The 22,432-nt window shown below is 42.2% G+C and overlaps 1 protein-coding gene across 3 annotated transcripts in view; it reads left to right on the top strand.

Moving 5' to 3' along the window:
• ACOX1 (acyl-CoA oxidase 1) overlaps positions 1-21,580 on the top strand; it is a 90,445-nt gene extending 68,865 nt beyond the window's left edge. For 2 of the 3 annotated variants that reach the window (XM_082272075.1, XM_082272076.1), the window contains exons 10-14: positions 3,301-3,477; positions 6,994-7,099; positions 12,562-12,705; positions 18,425-18,631; positions 21,204-21,580. In XM_082272075.1, coding sequence (XP_082128201.1) covers positions 3,301-3,477; positions 6,994-7,099; positions 12,562-12,705; positions 18,425-18,631; positions 21,204-21,254 — 685 coding nt within the window. In that variant the 3' untranslated portion in view covers positions 21,255-21,580. The remainder of the gene's footprint in view (positions 1-3,300; positions 3,478-6,993; positions 7,100-12,561; positions 12,706-18,424; positions 18,632-21,203) is intronic. The other variant, XM_082272077.1, reaches the window with a different exon arrangement.
• The last annotated feature ends 852 nt before the right edge of the window (positions 21,581-22,432 follow it).

Genomic DNA, 22,432 nt, shown 5'->3' with positions numbered 1-22,432 from the left:
CCCTTTGAGGGGTCCATTATTAAAAAGTGGACTGTGCGACCTACGGTGGACCCTCTGGTCTCCAGACTGAATAAAGCTACCATGATTCCAGTGGAGGATTCTCTGTCCTGCGGATTAGCTAATCCGGCGGATTGGCAAGGCGGAGTCTGTGTCCCGCAATATGTACTCCCTGGCGGGGTCTGCGCTCAGACCAGGGTTTACTAGGCTTTGACTGATCTATCTTTCCAAAGGGAATCGCCTGTTTGGGGCTACCCTTGATGACATTATCAAAGGTCTTACAGGGGGTAAGAGTACTTTTCTCCCACAGGCTAACAAGGGTAAGGACCTTCATTGTAGATGGGGCCCCTCCTTTTCAGCACATGAAAAGTTTTTTTTGTCCCTTGGGGACAAGTTATAAAAGTTCAAAGTCCTTCAAGGCCCCCTCGGGTGGCTCCAAGCGATCCTGGTCTGGAAAACAGAAATCAAATATCTCCAGTCCTGCGAATGAGGTTCCTTCAGCCTTAAGGTGCGCCCTCACCCGTATCTGAGTTGGGGGGGACGTCTTTGCCGGTTCCTGGACCTGTGGTTATCCCTGATACGAGACAAGTGGGTTCACGAGGTCATTCCGTCTGGTTATAAGATCGAGTTTCGATCCGTGCCTCCAGTAAGGTTTTTCCCTTCCAATGTGCGACTGTCCCCAGATCGGTTACAGGCTCTCTCTGGGGCGGTACAGGACCTGTTACAACAAGGAGTAATAGTTCCGGTTCCGTTCTCGGAACCTTTTTGCTCCTCGGGTCTTCTCAGAGGTGTTGGCTCTGGTCCTAGCCTTGTTACGCCAGTGGGGGTTTTCGGTCCTGGGTTACCTGGACGATCTGCTTCTCCGTGCGGAGTCTCCCACAGTGCTAGTGACAAACCTAGAGATCACCATAACTATTCTGGAGGAGTTCTGGTGGATTGTGAATCTCCAGAAGTCGTCCCTGGTTCTTTCCATAAGATTGGACTAACTGGGCCTGACTTTGGATTCGTCCTCAGACAGGGTGTTTCTTCCTCCGGACAAACTTCAAAATCTCCAGTCTGCGATTCAGCTATTGCTGTCCAGCAAATGGTCATCCCTTTGGACTTGTAAGAGCATTCTGGGACTGATGGTGTCGTCGTCCGAGGCGGTACCTAATGCTCAATTTCAATTGAGAATACTCCACTAGAAATTTCTTCTCATATGGAACAAAGATCCAAGTTTTCTGGACAATCAGATCCAGGTGACCAGGGGGTCCCTGTTATGGTGGCCTCGGTCCCCGACACTCAAACAAGAAAAATCTTTTCTCCCCATATATTGGACAAATGTTCTGGAGCTGAGAGCGATTAGACTTTGCCTAGTCCACTGGACAGAGCACCTTTTGGAGCTGTCCAGTGCGCATTCAATCGGACAATGCCACGGCTGTGGCTTATGTCAATAACCAAGGGGCACTAGGAGTGTCCTTGCCGCCTTAGAGTTGGCAAGCATCCATTGATGGGCGGAACGCTTTTGTTCCAGCTCTCTTCGCTGTGCACATTCTAAGAGTGGAAAATTGGCAGGCGAATTACCTCCATCGGCAGACCCTCGCTCCAGCGGAATGGTCTCTCCATCCTGAGTTGTTTTCAGCAGTTGTGACTTCGTTGGGGCATTCCAGACGTAGATCTGTTAACGTCTCATATAAATAGAAAAGTGCAGAGGTTTGTGGCCCGCTCTCGGGGCCCTCTGGCAGATGCCACAGATGCATTGGTGACCCCGTGGGGTCCGGAATGGCCTCGCCGGGCTTGATACACCGACCTGGTCAGGCTAGTTGCAGATGTTCCTTGGAGACTTCCTCTCAGGGAGGATCTGCTGTCCTGCTGTCCCAAGGATCAATCTTCCATCCTGATTTACAGTCGGTGGCTTTGACGGCTTGCCTGTTGAAAGTCAGGTGCTGAAGGACAGGGGATTGTCTGCTTCAGTGATTCCCACGCTGCTTATAGCAAGAAAAGGGACTTCTAGAAAGATCTATCATCGTACGTGGAAGTCGTATATTACATGGTGTGAGTCTATTGGGGTTCCCCCTCAGTCTTCCTCGGTGGCTTGGATCTTGGCCTTCCTTCAACGCGGAGTTAATCAAAATTTGGCCTTGAGTACTATCAAGGGTCAGATCTCGGCATTGGAAGATTTCTTCCAGAGGCCACTAGCCACCTATTCCCTGGTGCGTAACTTTGAGCATCCTAAGGAATTTGCGCTGCATACTTTGGATGTGGTTCGGGTAATCAGGGTGTACTTGGCGCCTACTGAGTCTTTTTGAAAGTCAGATTCCCTCTTTGTTCTCATGGATGGACCAAAGAAAGGGCTGCCTGCTTTTGCTGCGACTATTTCCAGATGGATCAGACAGACAGTTGTGCAGGCTTATTCAGTTAAGGGTCAGGTTCCTCCTTTCCCTGTTAAGGCGCATTCTACTCAGGCGCTTAGTGCTTCCTGAGCCTTTCACCATCAGGCATCTGTGGTTCAGGTTTGCAAGGCGGCTACCTGGTCGTCTCTTCATACTTTCACGAAGTTTATAAGGTGGATGTGCTGGCATCAGCAGCTGCCTTGTTCGGCTGCAAAGCTTTGCAGGCTGCCGATAAGGGGGGGGTTTTAGTCTCCTTTGAGGGTTGTTGTTTGTTTTTATCAGGTGGGTCTCATCTTGTTGTTCTAAACAGTCCTATGTTGCCTGAGTGGCTGTGGTTCAGCCTTGGGGAATTATTGTCTGCTGTTCCCACCCATCATGTTTTATTGCACTGCTTTGGGACATCCCTACTGCTATTGAGAACGGAAGACTGCGTCCGTCAATGAACGATGGAGAAAATGGGATTTTTGTCTTACCGCAAAATACTTTTCTCTGAAGTTCATTGACGAACGCAGTACCTGCCCCTCTATTATTGAGTTGGGTTGGTATTGTTTTCTCTGACACTGCTTTGATACAAAACTGACATCCTATAGCAGGGGGAGAGGATATACCCCCTGGGACTTCCCATAGGCGTAGCCAGAACTTTTTTTCAGCCTAGTGTCCTACTCCTGTAGGGGGCAGCATAACCCTACTGCTTTTGAGAACAGAAGACTACGTCCTTCAATGAACTTCAGAGAGAAGGATTTTACTGTAAGACAAAAATCCATTTTTTTGTGCTTAATGCATGTAAGGCAGAATTGATTTCTTTTTAATTGGCTACATTCTGTGTTCTGTGCAGTGGAATTGATTTGTTCTTGGTATCTTTAATTTTACTTCAACCAGTATGCAATATTACCGTGTTTATTTTTTTTGTTTTTTTTTTTTCCCTGGGCAGGTTCCTTTTTAAGAGTTATACTGCAGCCATATCAGGAGAACGTCTTGGTGGGATGATATCTTATCTAAATGATGTATCCTCTCAGCATGTACAGCCTCAGCCTTTGGCTGGTCGCTCTCAAATCAACGTCAATGATTTGCTCAGTCTGGTGGAGGCCTATAAACAGCGGGCAGCTTGGTAAGAACAAATGCATGGAAAGCTGAAGTTATCCTTGTGGCATATGTTGACTGTCTTCTAGTCACACCAGAGCTTCTCTGTTCGTTCTCAGTCAAATGCAGCTTATAGTACCTGTGATTTCACAATGTGATGATCCCTGGGAGACTGGGGGGTTTGGCCCCAACAGTCTGGTTAGCAGCCCAAAAGGCAACTCAGGGTGTTCACCAGAAAAGAAAAGAGGGACGCTTCAGATCCCTTTAATGGGGCAAGTGACTCAAAAAAGTGATTAAATCAAAATGTTTATCAATTGGCTACAACAGAAAAAAATGACTTTAATCTCTTGAGGCTGAGGTCACCTTCAGACACACAACCTTCCGATGCCAGGGGAGTCCCAGTCCTGAATCCTCTGCAAGGCTCTCAAACTAGGTGTGTTAGGAGAGGTCTGGAAAACCCATCCGTGAGCTGAACAGCATAAGCGCAAGTTATTGTATGTCTAAGGATTGGCCGCAGACATCTAATTTAATCACTTCAATACTAGGCAGTTTTACCCCTTTCCTGCCCATGTCAATTTTTAGCTTTCAGCGCTGTCACTGTTTAAATGGCAATTGCGAGGTTATGCAGCACTGTACCCAAACTAAATTGTGATCATTTTGTTCACACAAATGGGTTTTTTTTTTTTTTTTTTTAAACACACCTTTACCAGAGCAATAAAATGTTACCACAGCAGCATTGTACTACTCTGGGGAAGTGATCAGTATTTATTTTATCATTTCTTTCCTCTTTATGTTTTTACACACATATGCAAGCATTTCATTGAAGAAATCAATTCCTTCACGTTGTTTTGTTATGATTAGCTGTGATTGGCCACAGCTAATCACATGGCACAGATGGGCTGTGATTGATTTCGTTCATTAAATCAGATATTTCCGACCCATCCTTACACATGCCATAACAGGTTCTTCTGCAATTTGGGTTTTTCTACATAGCTACATAGTTAGCCTGGTTGAAAAAAAGATACAAATGCATCCAGTTCAACCAATAAAAGGGAAGCCCTTTTTTTTTTTTTTTTTTTTTTTTTTTACAATCCCATACCCACAGTTGATACAGAGGAAGGCAAAAAAAAAAAAAAACCCCAGCAAAGCATTATCCAATTTATTTCATCAGGGGAAAAAAATTCCCTCCGGTTTCTCCAAAAGGCAACCTGATATTCCCTGGATCTACTTATAAATATTAGTATTGTTATATTATGTATATTTAAGAAAGAATCCAGGCCTTTTTTAAAGCAATCTACTGAACGAGAACCAGCTCTGGAGGAAGTCTATTCCATCATTTTACAGCTCTTACTGTGAAGAAACCTTTCCGTATTTGGAGATTAAATTGGTTTTCTTCCAGACGTAAAGAGTGCCCCCTTGTCCTATGTGATGACCTTAAAGTGAATAACTTAACACCAAGTTTACTATATGGACCACTTATGTATTTATTCTAGACCTCTTCTAACACACCTAGCTCAAGGCACCTGTCTTGAACTTCAGGTGATCTCAGATACATCTTAAAACTGACGTCAGATAGGCAAATTAAATTGTAAAGCACCTACAAGAATGTTACGTTTGCCCAAAGCCCCACTAAACAGGCCATTAAGATGGTAGTTTGAAAGAGAGTGCACAGCAAAGAAAATGCTTGTCCCCTAATGTGTTTAATAAAGAGAGTACTTAACATCTCATACAAAGAATTTGGTTTTCTGTTTTAGATTAGCGGTGATAGGGAAACCCTTCATCTGATGTCACCAACAGCCTTAATTCTGTACTTGCACCCCATCTTCAGTAGGCATTCTCTGGTGCAGAGTCTTTTTGGGCAGGCAAGTTAGTTAATCTGGTTTTAAAAGTCCACCGACATCCACTGTTGCTGAGCCTTGTTGGCTTTGAGGAAATTAACTGCCTGGGTTTTCCTAGTCCTCTAGTCTCCTTTGGTTGAATAAGATGGATTTCTGACTTTTTTTTTTTTTTCTTTTTTCAACCATACTATGTTACTATGTAGTTATTTGCATTTGTTTTTGCCTGAAGTAGGCGAATACCAAGTAGGTCTGCACATTCTCCCGCCACCTTAATTGCAAATCATTACATGCCACCAGTAATATATAACCTCCAACCCAGTTAAACATAGCATAAAAAATTCTGTTATGTAAACTTCACTCTGATGCTTCAACTTTTCATTTCGTCTTCCTGTTATAAATTGCACATTTAAGCTTTTAAGATCCCAAAACGTTACAATCAGACTGTACAGTCTTTGTACTATCTCCTTTTAGGTTTAGCAAAACTATGTCATATAAGGGAACTATGGTGTTCATTCAATTTGTATTCGATCTGGCAGGCTCTTGAACTTCATAGTTGTTGCTAGATCTAAAGATGATTAAACATCAGATTGCAATGTGTATTGAGCTTTGAAGACCGCTTTGTCTTGCCAACATAAATTGTTCATACACACCACAATGGATAAACTAAGTGGTCATTGTTTGATGCAGAGTTGCCTTGAGCTCACACTAGACAAAATAGTCTTGCTAACAAATTTTAATGTGTGCACATTCACTGTTTAAGACATGCAGTCAGCAGGGTTTTTTCAGATTTCTATGCTTTAATGCATGAAATAGTGATCCCAGGTGTTAACTGTGAATCATTGGTCACTTTTCTTTAATTTGTATCCCTAGCTAAAAGGCATCATCAAAAAGATGCTAGCTGGTGTAAAGAACAAGCACTTAGTGGTGCCCCCATATATCTGCAGCGGCTTAAATTACTCCCTGTACATTAAAGTGCTGGGCCATTTTAAAGGGGCAGAGCTCCATCACTTAGTAGTGTCAGAGCTTCCCCGCTCCCTTTCTGCTCCTCATATTCTGATTGGCCCCATGAATTAATTCCTTACTGGCCAGTAGGAATGTTTGGGAGGAAGGAGAGGGCAAGCAAGCTCTGTCACTTTAAGGAAGAGCCAGAGCATTGTCAGTTTACAAAGATTTTTGGGCATACAGCAAGCAATTACAATATAATATATATGCAAACTGCTTCATTAGGTGACAGCGGCAAAGAAGCTGGTTTTCCTGTATAGCTTCAAGTCCGATTCCCCCCCCCCCCAATCAATAGAAGTAAAATTGTATCGTAATTTTCTTTTACCAATATGGTATCCCTCTGTTCTAAGCCACATTAGGACCAATAAAGTTAACAAATGTCCTGTGTTGCTTTGCTTTGAAGGGTAGATATGGTGTGCCTACAGACTCCAGTAAAGGAAATCTGGTCCTGCTATGGTTTTTTCTTGTGCCACACTTTTAGAGCCTAATACAGCAGTACTGCTTTATTATTATTATTATTATTATTATTTTTCCAGGTTTATATAGCGACAACTGTTTGCACAGCATTTTACAATATGCAACAATAAAATTCAGTATAAGAGGGTTAGGAGGGCCCTGCTCTTGGGTGCTTACAATCTAAGCTTTAAATGCAATAATACAATGCTTACATTTTTAATTCTCTCTTCTCCTTTCCTTACCTCCAGGATTGTTGTAGGTGCATCTAGGAGCGTCCATGCTGATTTAAAGCGTGGTAAACGTAGAGAGGATGCTTGGAACAAAAATTCTGTGGATCTGGTCCGGGCATCTCAGGTAAGACTAAATTTAAATCTGAACGCTGAACACTATTTATGTATAAATAAATAGCCATCTTCATCGTAAGTATATTTCAGTTTATAGTGGGCAGATTGGTGGAAAAACCTTTGCAGTTAGTGAAAAACTGATTTAGGTACCTACCATTTGTTTCTTGTTTCATTAGACATAACTAAGAACTGTGATTGACCTAGGGGGGAGGCAAGTGGACTACATCAAGAAATGCTAGGTGACATGGCAAAGCGCCAACAGAGAGCTCAAGGCAAGGTTTGCATACTCGGCATGGCCGGGCTTCAGGGAATCCTGAATTGAATAGGTTGCTTTTATCTCAGACCTGTCTAGGCATCCTGTGGTGCCTTCAGTTTGGAACTAGTAAATTCTTCTAGTTCTTCTTTTAGTTACCGGTTCCCTTATGAATCTTCTAACAGCTTCAATCAGTTTATACAATTTTGGAGGGTCTATTCACACCACAGTGTGCATTAGTGTGCTCTTAACAAATGTGCACCACATTACTATTTTAACCTGCACCAGCATTTTTATTTATTTATTTTTTTCAACTTGGCATGTTATTACATGCTGAAGCACATTGTGATGCGTTTGAACACTAGAAACCATAGAACATAAGGCAAAATGCCTTGTTCTTGTGTTGGGTCTGTGTTGAACAACACAGATTAGAATGCTGATGTGAATGTTACCTTATAGCATTTGTGAATGTGCCTAATTCACTTTTACAATTTCCACAAAACAATATTTTTTACATTTCTTAACCACTTCCGCCCTGCTCACATTGCTGCTACTGCGGCAATGTGGCACGATCCCGTCCTGCGACGTAGACCTACGTCGCTGGACTCCGCCCCTTGTGGGCGGCGCTCGCGCGCCGCCGGAGGCTCGCTCCCGCTGTGTTCAGTCACAGCGGGAGTCGGGCCAGGGGAGGAGCAGCGGCGATCGCCGCTGCTCTGCCCCGATCGTCGGGGAATCGAGTGAGGAGATCCGCCCGCCTGTGTAAACAGAGCGGGCGGATCTCCATAGTGACAGGGAGTGACAGATCGGAGTGTTCAGCATAGCTGGACATCCGATCTGTCCTTCTGTCACTCAGTCACCTCCCCCCCCACACGTCAGTAAGCACCAGGCATACATTAACCGCTCCCTCTCCAATAAAATTAACCCCTTCCCTGCCAGTGTCATTTTTACAGTAACAGTGCATATATATAGCACTGATTACTGCAGTAATGTCACTGGTACCCCCAAAAGTGTCAAAAATGTCAGTCAAGGGTCCGATCTGTCCGCCGCAATGTCGCAGTCCCGCAAAAAAAATCACAGATCGCCGCCATTACGCGTTAAAAAAAAAAACCACCAAAAATGACAGAAATCTTTCCCTTAGTAAACGCAATAACTTTTGCGCAAACCAATCAAAATACGCTTATTGCGATTTTTTTTTTTTACCAAACATATGTAGCAGAAAACAAATTGGCCAAAAATTAAAAAAAAATTTGTTTACATTTTTTTTGGGGGGAATTTTATATAAAAAAATGTTAAAAATATTGTTATTTTTTCAAAATAAACGCTCTTTTTTTGTTTATAGCGCAAAAAGTAAAAATCGCACAGGTGATCAAATACCACCAAAAGAAAGCTCTGTTTGTGGGAAAAACGTAAATTTCGTTTGGGTACAGCGTCGCACGACCGCGCAATTGTCAGTTAAATTCGCACAGCGCCGAATCGCAAAAAGTGGCCTGGACGGAAGACAGCAAAATCCTCCGGTGGTAAAGTGGTTAATCCGCTTTTATTCAGTCATGTGACCTTACAGCATTCTTCCATGTCCTAATCTGAGCAGCAGGGGGTGTGGTTCATTATGTCACAAGCAGGTTCACTATCTGTAGGCTACTTTACAGAAGGCTAAGACTGTGTGCCACAATCCTATTGGCTGCAGCTGCAAAAGGCAGTCAGTCAGCAAAGTATGGCTGGGCAGAGGTGTGACAGGTAAACGGACTACCAAAGATACAGGCATGCCGTGCATTCTGTACCTCTGAACAGCAAGTCCAGGAATGCAAACTGAGCACCCAGATACACGTCTGCTGCCATGATTTGCAATTCCGACAAGGAAAAAGGTGAACTGGCAGGATTGCCAGGTATTTCTGATAAATGGAGTCCATGAAACAGTAGAAGATTACTGTTTGAAAGATGCACATCTAGAAAAAAGTTAGGCTAGCATTGGTGTATCTCTGCCCAAGCAGTGGAATTAGTAATTTAATCTTCAAAGATCATAGGAAAAACTCTAAAGTTTAGAGACACCTGTTTGTGTTTATAAGGCTTCGGTAAACAAAGTGCACGTTTATGTGCATCACGATACGTGTTGTGTTGTAGCAGCCTATTCACTTGAAAGAGCTTGCTAGTGCACAAAAGCTCACCAAAATATGCCGCACACCAAGAAAGTGAACAGGTTTCAGTGCCTCGGTTGTAAATTCTGAAGATCAATTTATCCACAGGGCCTATAGATACATAGGTGAATGGTGGCTTGTTTTTATTGCTTTATCAGAATCTGTAAATAGACAAAAGGAACACATAGTGTTCAAAATAAAAACGTGGGACTTTGTATGAGATGTGACCAGTGTACACGTAATGATATATGGGTATACATATACAACTGCTGGTAAGCATAGAAAGGCATATGATTAATCATCACGTGTTTATTAGCAGATATTATAGCACTTACACATCAGTATAATAGATATACATTGATTCAATGGGGATGTACACAGTGTACAAAAAAATACAATGTTAAGAACATAATCAATGATAAAAACATATACAAAATAGACCAACAAAACGGGAATTCAAATTGTGAATGGTAGTTGGATGCATGTTGAAATTAGCATATGGCTCAATGGCCTCTTAGGCTCTATGCGTTTCGTGAAAGAAGTTTCACTTCATCAGGAGCTGGCACATGTGAATTTCTAAGAAATATAGTATAGTTAATATTGCATCCAATCAAAAATTGTAATCAGAGGTTAAAGGTATCATGGGAAAAATGACTTACAAGAAGATTGTATAAACTGTTAAAGGAGCTGCTGGCCACCCAGGAACACGTCCATGAAGGGAACTGAGGGGGCGAATGCTCCGCACAGGGCCAGTGCGCAAGGTCCACAGACAATGTGTGAGTATCCATAGGTCAGATAGGGCTGTACTGTAATCTAATAAAAAAGGTAATGGATAATCAGGTAAGACACAATGGTAATGTAAGGGTACAATACTGGTACTAAGCCCAAGACCAAAAGTGAATAAAGTGAACCAAAGACCAAAGATGCAAAAATAGGAAAAGAAAAACTAAATAAAACTATGTGAGGGGAGTTTGGAAGGTGAGCCATAAAAAGTGCCACAACCGAGATGGGTACTTTATATTCCCCTTTATATTATTCAAGGGATGGAGATGTGCTACCAGTTTTTTCAAATCTATTTATCTGCTCATTTTACATCATTACAGTATATTTATCCAATTTCCCTTTTTTTCCTCCCCCTTCCCACATTTATACTAATGGCCACCAGGGGGTTTCCCCTTTTGGCTGTTTTACTAACATTATCCTTGTATCCAGCCAAACTGTCATTTGGGGCTGAGATGTCCACCCCCATCCGTCCCTGCTCGGGAACTGCGACGCGCTCCGTCCGTTTCCGCCCCCTCTCTCCTCAGCCTGATTTTCTAGGGGCGGGGGGGCGTGTTTGCGGCCGCAGTGCATCAGCGCCACAAGTCTCCGTGCACAACGTGACGTCAATCTGACGTCGGCGTGATGACACGTGATCTCCGTCGGCGTTCATTTATGGGACACCATCTTCGGCAGCTCCAGTCTGCCTGGTGGTGTCCTGCTTCCTAAACGGTTGTGATGCTGGGAGCGACTCCTGCCTCTACCTTTGCTACAGGTCCTCATTAATGCTTTTCATCCTGTTTACTTTACCACAGTCACTATTTAACCAGGCATTATACGCCTTCCTTTTCACATTCCCTCTGTTTCCTATCACTCACCTTCACATCACCCTCATTTCGGGATCTTTCTCATTCACCTTCATTTCTACACTTCTTTTTGCTGTAGGTTTTACAGCACTGATTTTTGGCACACCTAGAATTACCCATCTCGGTTGTGGCACTTTTTATGGCTCACCTTCCAAACTCCCCTCACATAGTTTTATTTAGTTTTTCTTTTCCTATTTTTGCATCTTTGGTTCACTTTATTCACTTTTGGTCTTGGGCTTAGTACCAGTATTGTACCCTTACATTACCATTGTGTCTTACCTGATTATCCATTACCTTTTTTATTAGATTACAGTACAGCCCTATCTGACCTATGGATACTCACACATTGTCTGTGGACCTTGCGCACTGGCCCTGTGCGGAGCATTCGCCCCCTCAGTTCCCTTCATGGACGTGTTCCTGGGTGGCCAGCAGCTCCTTTAACAGTTAAATATATATACAATCTTCTTGTAAGTCATTTTTCCCATGATACCTTTAACCTATGATTTACAATTTTTGATTGGATGCAATATTAACTATACTATATTTCTTAGAAATTCACATGTGCCAGCTCCTGATGAAGTGAAACTTCTTTCATGAAACGCGTAGAGCCTAAGAGGCCATTGAACCATATGCTAATTTCAACATCCATCCAACTACCATTCACAATTTGAATTCCCGTTTTGTTGGTCTATTTTGTATATGTTTTTATCATTGATTATGTTCTTAACATTGTATTTTTTTGTACACTGTGTACATCCCCATTGAATCAATGTATATCTATTATACTGATGTTTAAGTGCTATAATATCTGCTAATAAACACGTGATGATTAATCATATGCCTTTCTATGCTTACCAGCAGTTGTATATGTATACCCATATATCATTACGTGTACACTGGTCACATCTCATACAAAGTCCCACGTTTTTATTTTGAACACTATGTGTTCCTTTTGTCTACTTTATTAGGGATGGAGACTCCTTAGCACGGGTCTCATATAAAGTCCCACTCCCCCCTTTTTTTTCCCATTTTGTCCAACTCCCCTTCCCTCCCCTTTGTTCCCTATATCCCCCTTTATATAGAATCTGTAAATAGTTTTCATAGTCTGGGCAGAGGTTCACTTTAAGAACCTCCAGTGCTGAAAACCATGAATTTTAATTCCTGAATCTGATAACATGCTTACTACAGTTATAGGGGCAGCAGCACACACTGTTGGCATTTTTATGCATTTTCTTTTTATTATGGAAGAGTCTACTGCTTTCTTAGAAGCATAGATGAGACATAAAGGTTGGCAGGGTAAGAGACACTTATGTTAGGGGGATCCTTCTGCTTGAGCCCCATAAGGTGCATTAAGCCAGGAAGTAATTCTGTCCACCATACTTCATAATTGAAATCTCCCTTCATACACATACCCTGTTTTTGGAAGTTGCTAATACCAATGCACCTGATTTTTATCTTTTAGGCTCACTGCCATTATGTGGTTGTCCAACTCTTTGTGGATAAGCTATCTGAGATCCTGGATGCTTCGTCCCATCGCATACTGAGCTCCCTCTGCCTCCTCTATGCCCTGTATGGAATCAGCAAAAACACAGGAGATTTTATTCAGGTTTGTGTATAACAATTGTATTAATGCTGTTAATATTACAAAAGGTGATTTCAGCATTACGATTTTATGCATTGTTTTTAATAATGTTAGTATTTAAACATTCTGAATAATTTTTTGTATTTAATATGGAGTATAGAATTTTTTTTAACTTCTGTTCATGCTTTTACTTCTATAACAATTTTCATATTTTAAAACTTGATGGTGTAGCTAGAAAAAGGAATATCTCTCATCTTACAATCCCAGGTTTCTTTTTAAAGGACATTATAATGGTTTGTCTTCCCTTGTATGTTTTAGTTTAAGTTTAAAGTGGTTTTAAAATCTAAGCGTTTTTTGCCTTAATGTATTCTATGCCTTGACTAATTGTCTCGCCCTACCCTATGGGCACACACAGCCCGGCTTGAGAGCATGCCCACACGGGTGCTCCCACAGCACACTGCTAGCTGAGGGGCACTCGTAAGAACCAGGTTTAAGGAGAGGTGGGTTTTAGGTTCCAACACTTGGGGAGTAGATAAGGAGCAGAGGACCATACCAATAGATGGAGGGGTGAGGAGCAGAGAACATCAGTATGGGATGGGGGCTGAGGAGCAGGGGACCAGAGTATGAGATAGAGGATGTGGGGTAGGGACTAGCAGCATGGGATAGGGGGTAATGGATAGCAACAAGGAATAAAGGGGCAAGAAGTGGGGGACTTTAGTGTTGGGTGGTGGCAGCATCAGGTTGTGGAGGGTGGTACTGAAGCTTGGGATAGGAGGAGGATAAAGAACAGAAGTAAGCAGTGTCTGAGGAGGGTGGTGTGGAAGATGGGACAGTAGTGTGGAATGAGGTGATGAGCGTGGGGGCAGTAGAATTTGATGGGGGCAAGGCGCACGGGGCAACAGCATCTAATGGGGGCTGAAGGATGTGGCATTTGATAGGGGGATGTGGGGCAGTGGTGTTGGGGGGGCAGTGTGAGCTACTGTGAATGGGGCCTGCAGAAGGAAAGCACCCTGTATGGTGGCAAAAAGGAAGATCTGACATTGTGGTGAAAGGGTGGTGTCAGAGGAAGAACACTGAGGTGGTAGCACTTGTGCTGGGGTATTGTGCACTGGGTCTTCTCTCTTTTTTTTTGCTATTAGGGGACCGTAAACAAAGGCCTAGTGTTGCATTTCCTGTGTTTCTGTTCCTCCTGTTCCTGTTTTGCCAAAACAGAAGTTGGACATTTTCTTTAAAAACAAAGATAAAATATTATTTATTTTGCAATTTTAATACATGACAAAGGATTACCAGAGCAATATAGGTTTCGACTAATGGGGGGAATCACTGCTGACTCATTTTATACGTTTCAACTTGATTTATTGAGCACTGCAAACAGAGCAAAATAAATGTTAAAAATATGTGAAAGAGCCAAAAGCTCCACCTGCTAGCTCAAAAGGAGATTATGTAATAAAATAATATGCAGTATTTCATATTCACATAAAAAAAATGTGAACATTTTTTTTTAGACCTGGCCATCATAATGAAATTGTATGAAAACAATTGGAAAAATGCTGTTATAAAGAAACATTGTTTATCTCCAATATTAATGGTGAAGTACAGAGCACTTTGATAAAGCTGGTTTGTATTGCAGATGTGTAGACCAGCTGTCTCTACCAGGGTGCTGCAAATAGGCCCTAGGGGTGCCATGGCAAAATGACTAAAAACCTCCCCAACTAAGCAGGCATCCAGTGAAATATTCCTCTCGCCACCAGTTAAACGTTTTTTCAATTACAGCAGTGCCGGTCCACTGTCTAAAACATGCATGCAGCTGCCACAGTCACTCATAAAGCAGTGGGGGCTGCCCGCCCGCGTCCTGCCAACCGATGACAACATTATTGGTTGCTAAGGGCCGATCTGATGCCCACACAGCTTTCTGGGATGCTCTCGTGGTTTGTTGAATGGGATGCTTCCCCTTTTTCTGTTGGCGTAGCTGAAAGTGAATGTATGTTTTATATGCGTTCATGTGTATGTATGTATGTCTGTATGCCTGCTTTTTCAGGGCTCGTTCACACTGGCAATAAGGAATGCTCTGAAAAGCCATTTAGGCTCGGATCGCTTTTCGGAGGTATTTGACAGCTGGTGAGGAGGCAATATTTTGCCTCCTCATTGCATGTTTTACCCCCTAAATGCAGCACCACTGTGCTTCAACTGCATTCAGTGCACGTAGTTGCACAGGGTGGTTGCAGCAAGGCCCCATTCATCAGTAGTGCCTGCCGAACACAACAGGGCATATACAGTCAGGTCCATAAATATTGGGACATCAACACAATTCTAATCTTTTTGGCTCTATACACCTCCACAATGAATTTGAAATGAAACAAACAAGATGTGCTTTAACTGCAGACTTTCAGCTTTAATTTGAGGGTATTTACATCCAAATCAGGTGAACGGTGTAGGAATTACAACAGTTTGTATATGTGCCTCCCACTTTTTAAGGGACCAAAAGTAATGGGACAGATTAACAATCATAAATCAAACTTTCACTTTTTAATACTTGGTTGCAAATCCTTTGCAGTCAATTAGAGCCCGAAGTCTGGAACGCATAGACATCACCAGACGCTGGGTTTCATCCCTGGTGATGCTCTGCCAGGCCTCTACTGCTACTGTCTTCAGTTCCTGCTTGTTCTTTGGGCATTTTCCCTTCAGTTTTATCTTCAGCAAGTGAAATGCATGCTCAATCGGATTCAGGTCAGGTGATTGACTTGGCCATTGCATAACATTCCACTTCTTTCCCTTAAACTCTTTGGTTGCTTTCGCAGTATGCTTCGGGTCATTGTCCATCTGCACTGTGAAGCGCCGTCCAATGAGTTCTAAAGCATTTGGCTGATTATGAGCAGATAATGCCTGAAACACGTCAGAATTCATCCTACTGCTTTTGTCAGCAGTCACATCATCAATAAATACAAGAGAACCAGTTCCATTGGCAGCCAAACATGCCCACGCCATGACACTACCACCACCATGCTTCACTGATGAGGTGGTATGCTTTGGATAATGAGCAGTTCCTTTCCTTCTCCATACTCTTCTCTTCCCATCACTCTGGTACAAGTTGATCTTGGTCTCATCTGTCCATAGGATGTTCCAGAACTGTGAAGGTTTTTTTAAATGTTGTTTGGCAAACTCTAATCTGGCCTTCCTGTTTTTGAGGCTCACCAATGTTCATCTTGTGGTGAACCCTCTGTAATTACTCTGGTGAAGTCTTCTCTTGATTGTTGACTTTGACACACATACACCTACCTCCTGGGGAGTGTTCTTGATCTGGCCAACTGTTGTGAAGGGTGTTTTCTTCACCAGGGAAAGAATTCTTCGGTTATCCACCACAGTTGTTTTCCGTGGTCTTCCGGGTCTTTTGGTGTTGCTGAGATCACCGGAGCGTTCTTTCTTTTTAAGGATGTTCCAAACAGTTGATTTGGCCACACCTAATGTTTTTGCCATCTCTCTGATGGGTTTGTTTTTTTTTTTTTTTCAGCCTAATGATGGCTTGCTTCACTGATAGAGACAGCTCTTTGGATCTCATATTGAGAGTTGACAGCAACATATTCCAAATGCAAATAGCACACTTGAAATGAACTCTGGACCTTTTATCTGCTCCTTGTAAATGGGATAATGAGGGAATAACACACACCTGGCCATGGAACAGCTGAGCAGCCAATTTTGCCATTACTTTTGGTCCCTTTGTATATGTGGGATGCACTTATACAAACTGTTGTAATTCCTACACCTTTCACCTGATTTGGATGTAAATACCCTCAAATTAAAGCTGAAAGTCTGCAGTTAAAGCACATCTTGTTTGTTTCATTTTGAATCCATTGTGGTGGTGTATAGAGCCAAAAAGATTAGAATTGTGTAGATGTCCCAATATTTATGGACCTGACTAATTCCTACACTGAAAAAACAAATTTAAACCCGCGCTGCACAATAGTGTTAAATTATTAGGTGATTAAAACTGTGAGGGTGTGCAGTTGACTCACCGGATTAAAATTGTAAAAAAGCCCTTGGTTTTATTGCACATTCGCCCAGGATCTGGTATGGGATTCCTTCAATGTGACCTCCGAGTTGAATTCGTCTCCGATATCACCGTTAAAATAAGAGAGGACCATACATCGTGAAGTACGTAAAAGTAAATTTATTTCCCCCAAAGGCGATTCAATACTTACAGGATAAAAGAACTATATGAGCATGTATCAAAACAAACAAGTGGCGCCGCTCTTGGCGTGCGTTCCACATACAGGAAGTTCCCGACCGGAAATGACGTTCCGTCCGCAACCGGAAGTGCGTCAACGCGTTTTGCCGTCACACACAGCGTCTTCAAAGGTCCTTTGAAGACGCTGTGACGGCGAAACGCGTTGACGCACTTCCGGTTGCGGACGGAACGTCATTTCCGGTCGGGAACTTCCTGTATGTGGAACGCACGCCAAGAGCGGCGCCACTTGTTTGTTTTGATACATGCTCATATAGTTCTTTTATCCTGTAAGTATTGAATCGCCTTTGGGGGAAATAAAATTACTTTTACGTACTTCACGATGGATGGTCCTCTCTTGTTTTAACGGTGATATCGGAGACGAATTCAACTCGGAGGTCACATTGAAGGAATCCCATACCAGATCCTGGGCGAATGTGCAATAAAACCAAGGGCTTTTTTACAATTTTAATCCGGTGAGTGGGGAACCAAGAGGGCACCTTCACCGTACAAGCACCTTTATTCACTTGGCACTTTGTCACCTATTGGATTATTATTAAGGACTTTATTTCACCATATTATTTATTTAATGCACTATAATTACCTTTCACTTGAGAATTTTATATTTAATTTATTAGCTAAACTATTTAATGCACCTTATATAATTCCTACACTGTTTAAAACTGGTAACAACAGTTCCTGCACCATTTTTAAACCACAGCGCCCAGGAAATGCTTCTGCATCATGCGATTTCCCACCTCTGCAAGCGTGTTTTGATGCGTGGGGTTGCCATTAAGAATGAATGGCAGCCCCACGCATCTGTAAATAGCAGCACAATTTAGTTGCAGGTGCGGGAACAGCTGCGATTCCCACACGCACCTGCATTTAGCATGAGCCTAGCTTTAGACTGGGGTACATTGAGACTGAATATGCTTTCAAAGGGTGCATTAACTGAAAAAAGTTGAGTAACACTGGTGTAGACCATAACAAAATGTTGCAGATTTCTAGAAAAAAACAGATGGGGTACAAAAAAAAAAAATGGCATAGGGTCTATTTATAAAACATTTGTTGCACGAATGTCAGAAGCATTTGTGCAAGTGAAACTAAATGTGCTGTATTTTAGGAGATTGATGCCTTTATCTTCATCTCCATCTAATGGTCATATTACGGTATAGTTTTTGCATTGAGGTATTTCAGAAGATTAAACTGCAATTTGGCCACTAGATGAAGCTGATGATGATGCAGGCATTAATCTTTTACATTTGTGCAACCAATGTTTTATAAATAGTTCCCTTAGGGTGTTGGGCTGGGTATTGCTATTGACAGTGTTGACATTAGAAGAAGCACTCACTTTTTTTTTTTTTTTACTAAAAGATTGCTAACTAGACAATACACAGCATCACTAGTGTCCAATGGCCCATGGTTAAAGGACCATCCAGAAAAGAGGATATTTTTTTTCCTTTGTTCTTACAGATGACAAGTACTCTATAAGATTAATATAATTTTATTATGTCCTCTCTACAGGCTGGTCTTCTGAATTCCTCCCAGTTGGAACAAGTAGAGCAGCGGGTTAAGGATTTGCTGGCAGTAATCCGTCCTAATGCAGTGGCTCTGGTTGATGCATTTGACTACAGCGACACTCAGCTGAGCTCTGTCCTGGGAAGATATGATGGGAATGTGTATGAGAATATGTTTGAATGGGCCAAAAAATCACCTCTTAACAAGACACAGGTAAAGAATGCCAAATGTCAATGTATTACATTATTGGACATCTATACCTAAGAAGTTAAGAAAATGTTCCTAACATTTTGAGAACCTAAAGTATGAAAACCCAAACAATTCGGAACTTCTCTTATTGGCTCCATTATGGTCTGTTGAAATAATATACCATTGAAAGTGTTTTTGTTATATTTGTTGTATAGGTGGAAAGCTGTAAATACTGTGAGCAGGCAGGCTTTTATTGCAGAAAAGACCTGCATTTTCACACTTATGCGATGCGGGAAGGCTGCGAATTCGCAGCCTGTTCCCGCATCGCAAACGCACCCCCGGCAGTTCACACTGCCATATGCGATACTCTGGGGGTGTCAATGTAATCTTAACGACACCCCCAGTTTGATCGCATATCGCAGTGCGATCTTGCAGTTCGCACAGGATCGGATCGCACAAGTGTGAACCGCTGTGCGATCCGATCCTGATGCGGCTGCAAAAAAGGGTCCTGTGCGTGTTTGCTGCGGGTGCAGTGCGAATTTAGCCATACAAAGTGTATGGCTAAACTCGCACCGCACAGCCGATCGCATGTAATGAAGGAGCAGTGCGCTCCGACATTACATGCGAACGCCGCAGCCGCATGAATGTGAACCGGCTCTCACTCTTCTCCACTAACATGCCCCTACCTGCTTGTTTATTTTTATTTTGCAATTACACATTTAATACATGACAAAGGATTCCCAGAGCAATATAGGTTTTGAGCAAGGGGGGCGAATTGCTGCTGACTCATTTATAAGTTTCAACCTGAGCTATTGAGCACTGAAAACAGAGCACACGAGATATTGAAAATATGTGAAAGAGCCAAAAGTGCCCCCTGCTAGCTCAAAAGGAGAATATGTAAAAATAATATGCAATATAAAACTCTGGTCCGACCGCATCTGGAGTATTCTGTCCAGTTCTGGTCGCCAGTCCTCAGGAGGGATGTGTTGGAGCTGGAGAGAGTCCAGAGAAGGGCAACTAAACTAATTAGGGGATTGGAGGACCTTGATTATGAGGAGCGTCTGCAATCGCTTGATTTATTCTCCCTGGAGAAGAGACGTCTGAGAGGGGACATGATAGCAATTTATAAATATCTTAATGGGGATCTCAGCTTAGAAAAAAAGCTGTTCATTCTAAGGAATTGCATGAGGACTCGAGGACATACAATGCGATTAGAGGAGAAGCGTTTTAACCTCAGGCAACGTGGGGGGTTCTTTACTGTTAGGGCTTCAAGATTGTGGAATTCTCTACCACAAGAGGTGGTTTCTGCGGGTAGTATGGTGACTTTCAAAAGACTCTTAGACTTGCATCTCAAGGATCAGGAGATTAAAGGCTATGTTAGATGATTACAGTCACACACACCTACACAGGTTGAACTGGATGGACTATTGTCTTTATTCAACCTCACCTACTATGTACTATGTAATATTTCATATTCACCTGAAAAAATATGTGAAACTTTTTTTTAGACCTGGCCACAATAATGAAATAGTACTACATTATTGGTCACTAAAATTTTGAGAACCTAAAAGTATGAAAACCCAAACAATGAACTTCTCCTATTTGCTCTATTATGGTCTGGTGAAATAATATACCATGGAAAGTGTTTTTGTTTGGCGGATAGGTGCAAAACTAAAAAACTGCGAGCATACAAGCTTGTATTGCAGAAAAGACATGCACTGTCTCTTCTGCAATAAAATGCCTCTACCTGCCTGCCCGCTGTCTCCTCCAGCACTGTAAACTGAGCATTGCATGTGCAGCTCAGCCTACAGTGTCTGGCTGGTCTCCAAGTGATAGGATGACATCATCACCTGCCAGCCAATGAAGAGGCCAGAAAAGACCGGCACTTAGATTTTCTGGTTGAGTCCTGGAATAAGCATGGATCCAGTAAAAGCATAGAGAAGTCTTGATATGCATACTAGTTCCTGGTCTATGGATCAGAAATGACTGAAGCCAGAAAATTAGAGAACATAAAAGAAACCTATACATCTAACACAACCATGTAGGGTGGCATCCTGAAATATAATAGTCAGGATTCCAACATTTAGTATGGCAGTGCTGATCAAAGAGTTACCCAGATACCTGCACTGGAAAGTAGAACAGATGAGAACTCCGATTGCTCATCTACAATTTGATTGGTTGCTGTTTGGAACATCTAGATGTCACTTTTGTTAAAGTGATTATGCCACGGGAAAAGTATAAGGCTGCCATTGTCGACCTTCTTTTTGAAAATGCTAGTTTTCTGGCTTCAATACACAATAAGTGTCAGAATTCCATGTCTCTATACTTGTTATGGTTCAGAGACTGACAGGATTTAAACCAATGCATGACAGCTAGGTAAATAGCTTTCCCAAATGTCAGGTTAGTAATGGCAGCCACCATACTTTTCTTGCAAGTCGCTTTTAAAATATTTCAATCATAAGGTATCTTCAGCTGATCTCATTCTATGTAGGTGTCCGTCCCGTCCCATTCCCCATTTAGTGACATCTACTATTTGTTCCATCTACAATAATAAAGGTATTAATCGGTTTCTTTGTCCATGGTTTTCTTTTCAAAGGTTCATGAGTCTTTCTACAAGTACCTCAAACCTCTTCAGTCCAAGCTGTGATTCACCCTGAAACAAGAACACTGGACCAGCAGCACTTGTATAACTTGTTTTCTTAGCAAATTATTTTGATCTCCACAAATTTTATGTTGATTTTTTTGATAGAAAAAGTATGGAAACAAAGTCTACAACCTCGTCCTCCTATTACTTCTGTATGTCTGTAGATTTCAAGTGTAACTAAATCCAACAATCTAACGCTTTCCCAAAACGTGAATGATAACTGTCACAGTTGCTTGTGCTCTCAACCGAACTGTCAAGCCAACAAGTGGCTGGTGTCCTAACCTGATCGCATGTGCAGCACCATGGCAACTGCAGATCAAGAGAGGCTAACATAGAAGCTTTCTTGGCTGCTCTATTTTTCAGTGGCAGTAAAAACCAACTTAGTACTGCAGGAATCTCTCTCCATCCTCTGCAACTCAAGATCTCCTTGGCATATTGAAAAATGACTTCACGGTTAAATTTGTCAAAATAACTACCTGTTGCCTGAAAAAGTCTCATCATTAACCCTTACATTCCAAGAAGTCCTTTTTTGTTTGTATGTAACCTTGGTGTAATTCAACTGCTGCTTTTGATTGGAACAGAATGTACTACATTATATTCTAGAATATTTTCAATATTCTAGATAGATTAAATAAATGTAATGTTAGCACTGTGTTCTGTTAGGGAGTTGAACACAGAGCAAATGGATGCAGAATGCAAATTGATTTTAAGATAACCATCTAGGCAACAGGCACATAAAGAGAAGTGCGATTATTACATGAATTATATATGTACTAACAATACATATGAGTAATTTCTTATCTTGTTTTCTGTGTGTTTATTTGCTATAATGAGTGTGAATTTGTGGTTTCACGTGTTGTGTTTTGGATACTTGTGATGTCTGTTTTGTAATGCCCTATACCAAATTGGTCTGCTCCTTCCACATCGTGTGCTTTCCATGCTGTACCACAAGTCATAGTTCTACTACAGGTACCATATTACTACAGAGCAGGAGCCGGCACACATACTGAAAATGGACATCTACTTCATTCCCAGTAACTGTATATTAACCGCTTGCCGACCACCGCACGACTATTTACTGCGGCGGTCAGCCCCTCACAGGCAGAGCGACGTAGTACTAGCTAGCCTGCAAGGCTGTAAGGGTCTAGGGAGCGAGCGCGCACCCCTGGAGGAGCGCTCCC

The sequence above is a fragment of the Pelophylax lessonae genome, assembly GCF_965119305.1.
Source record: "Pelophylax lessonae genome assembly, chromosome: 11".
Classification (NCBI taxonomy): Eukaryota; Metazoa; Chordata; class Amphibia; order Anura; family Ranidae; genus Pelophylax; species Pelophylax lessonae.
This window is presented reverse-complemented; position numbering and strand designations above follow the sequence as displayed.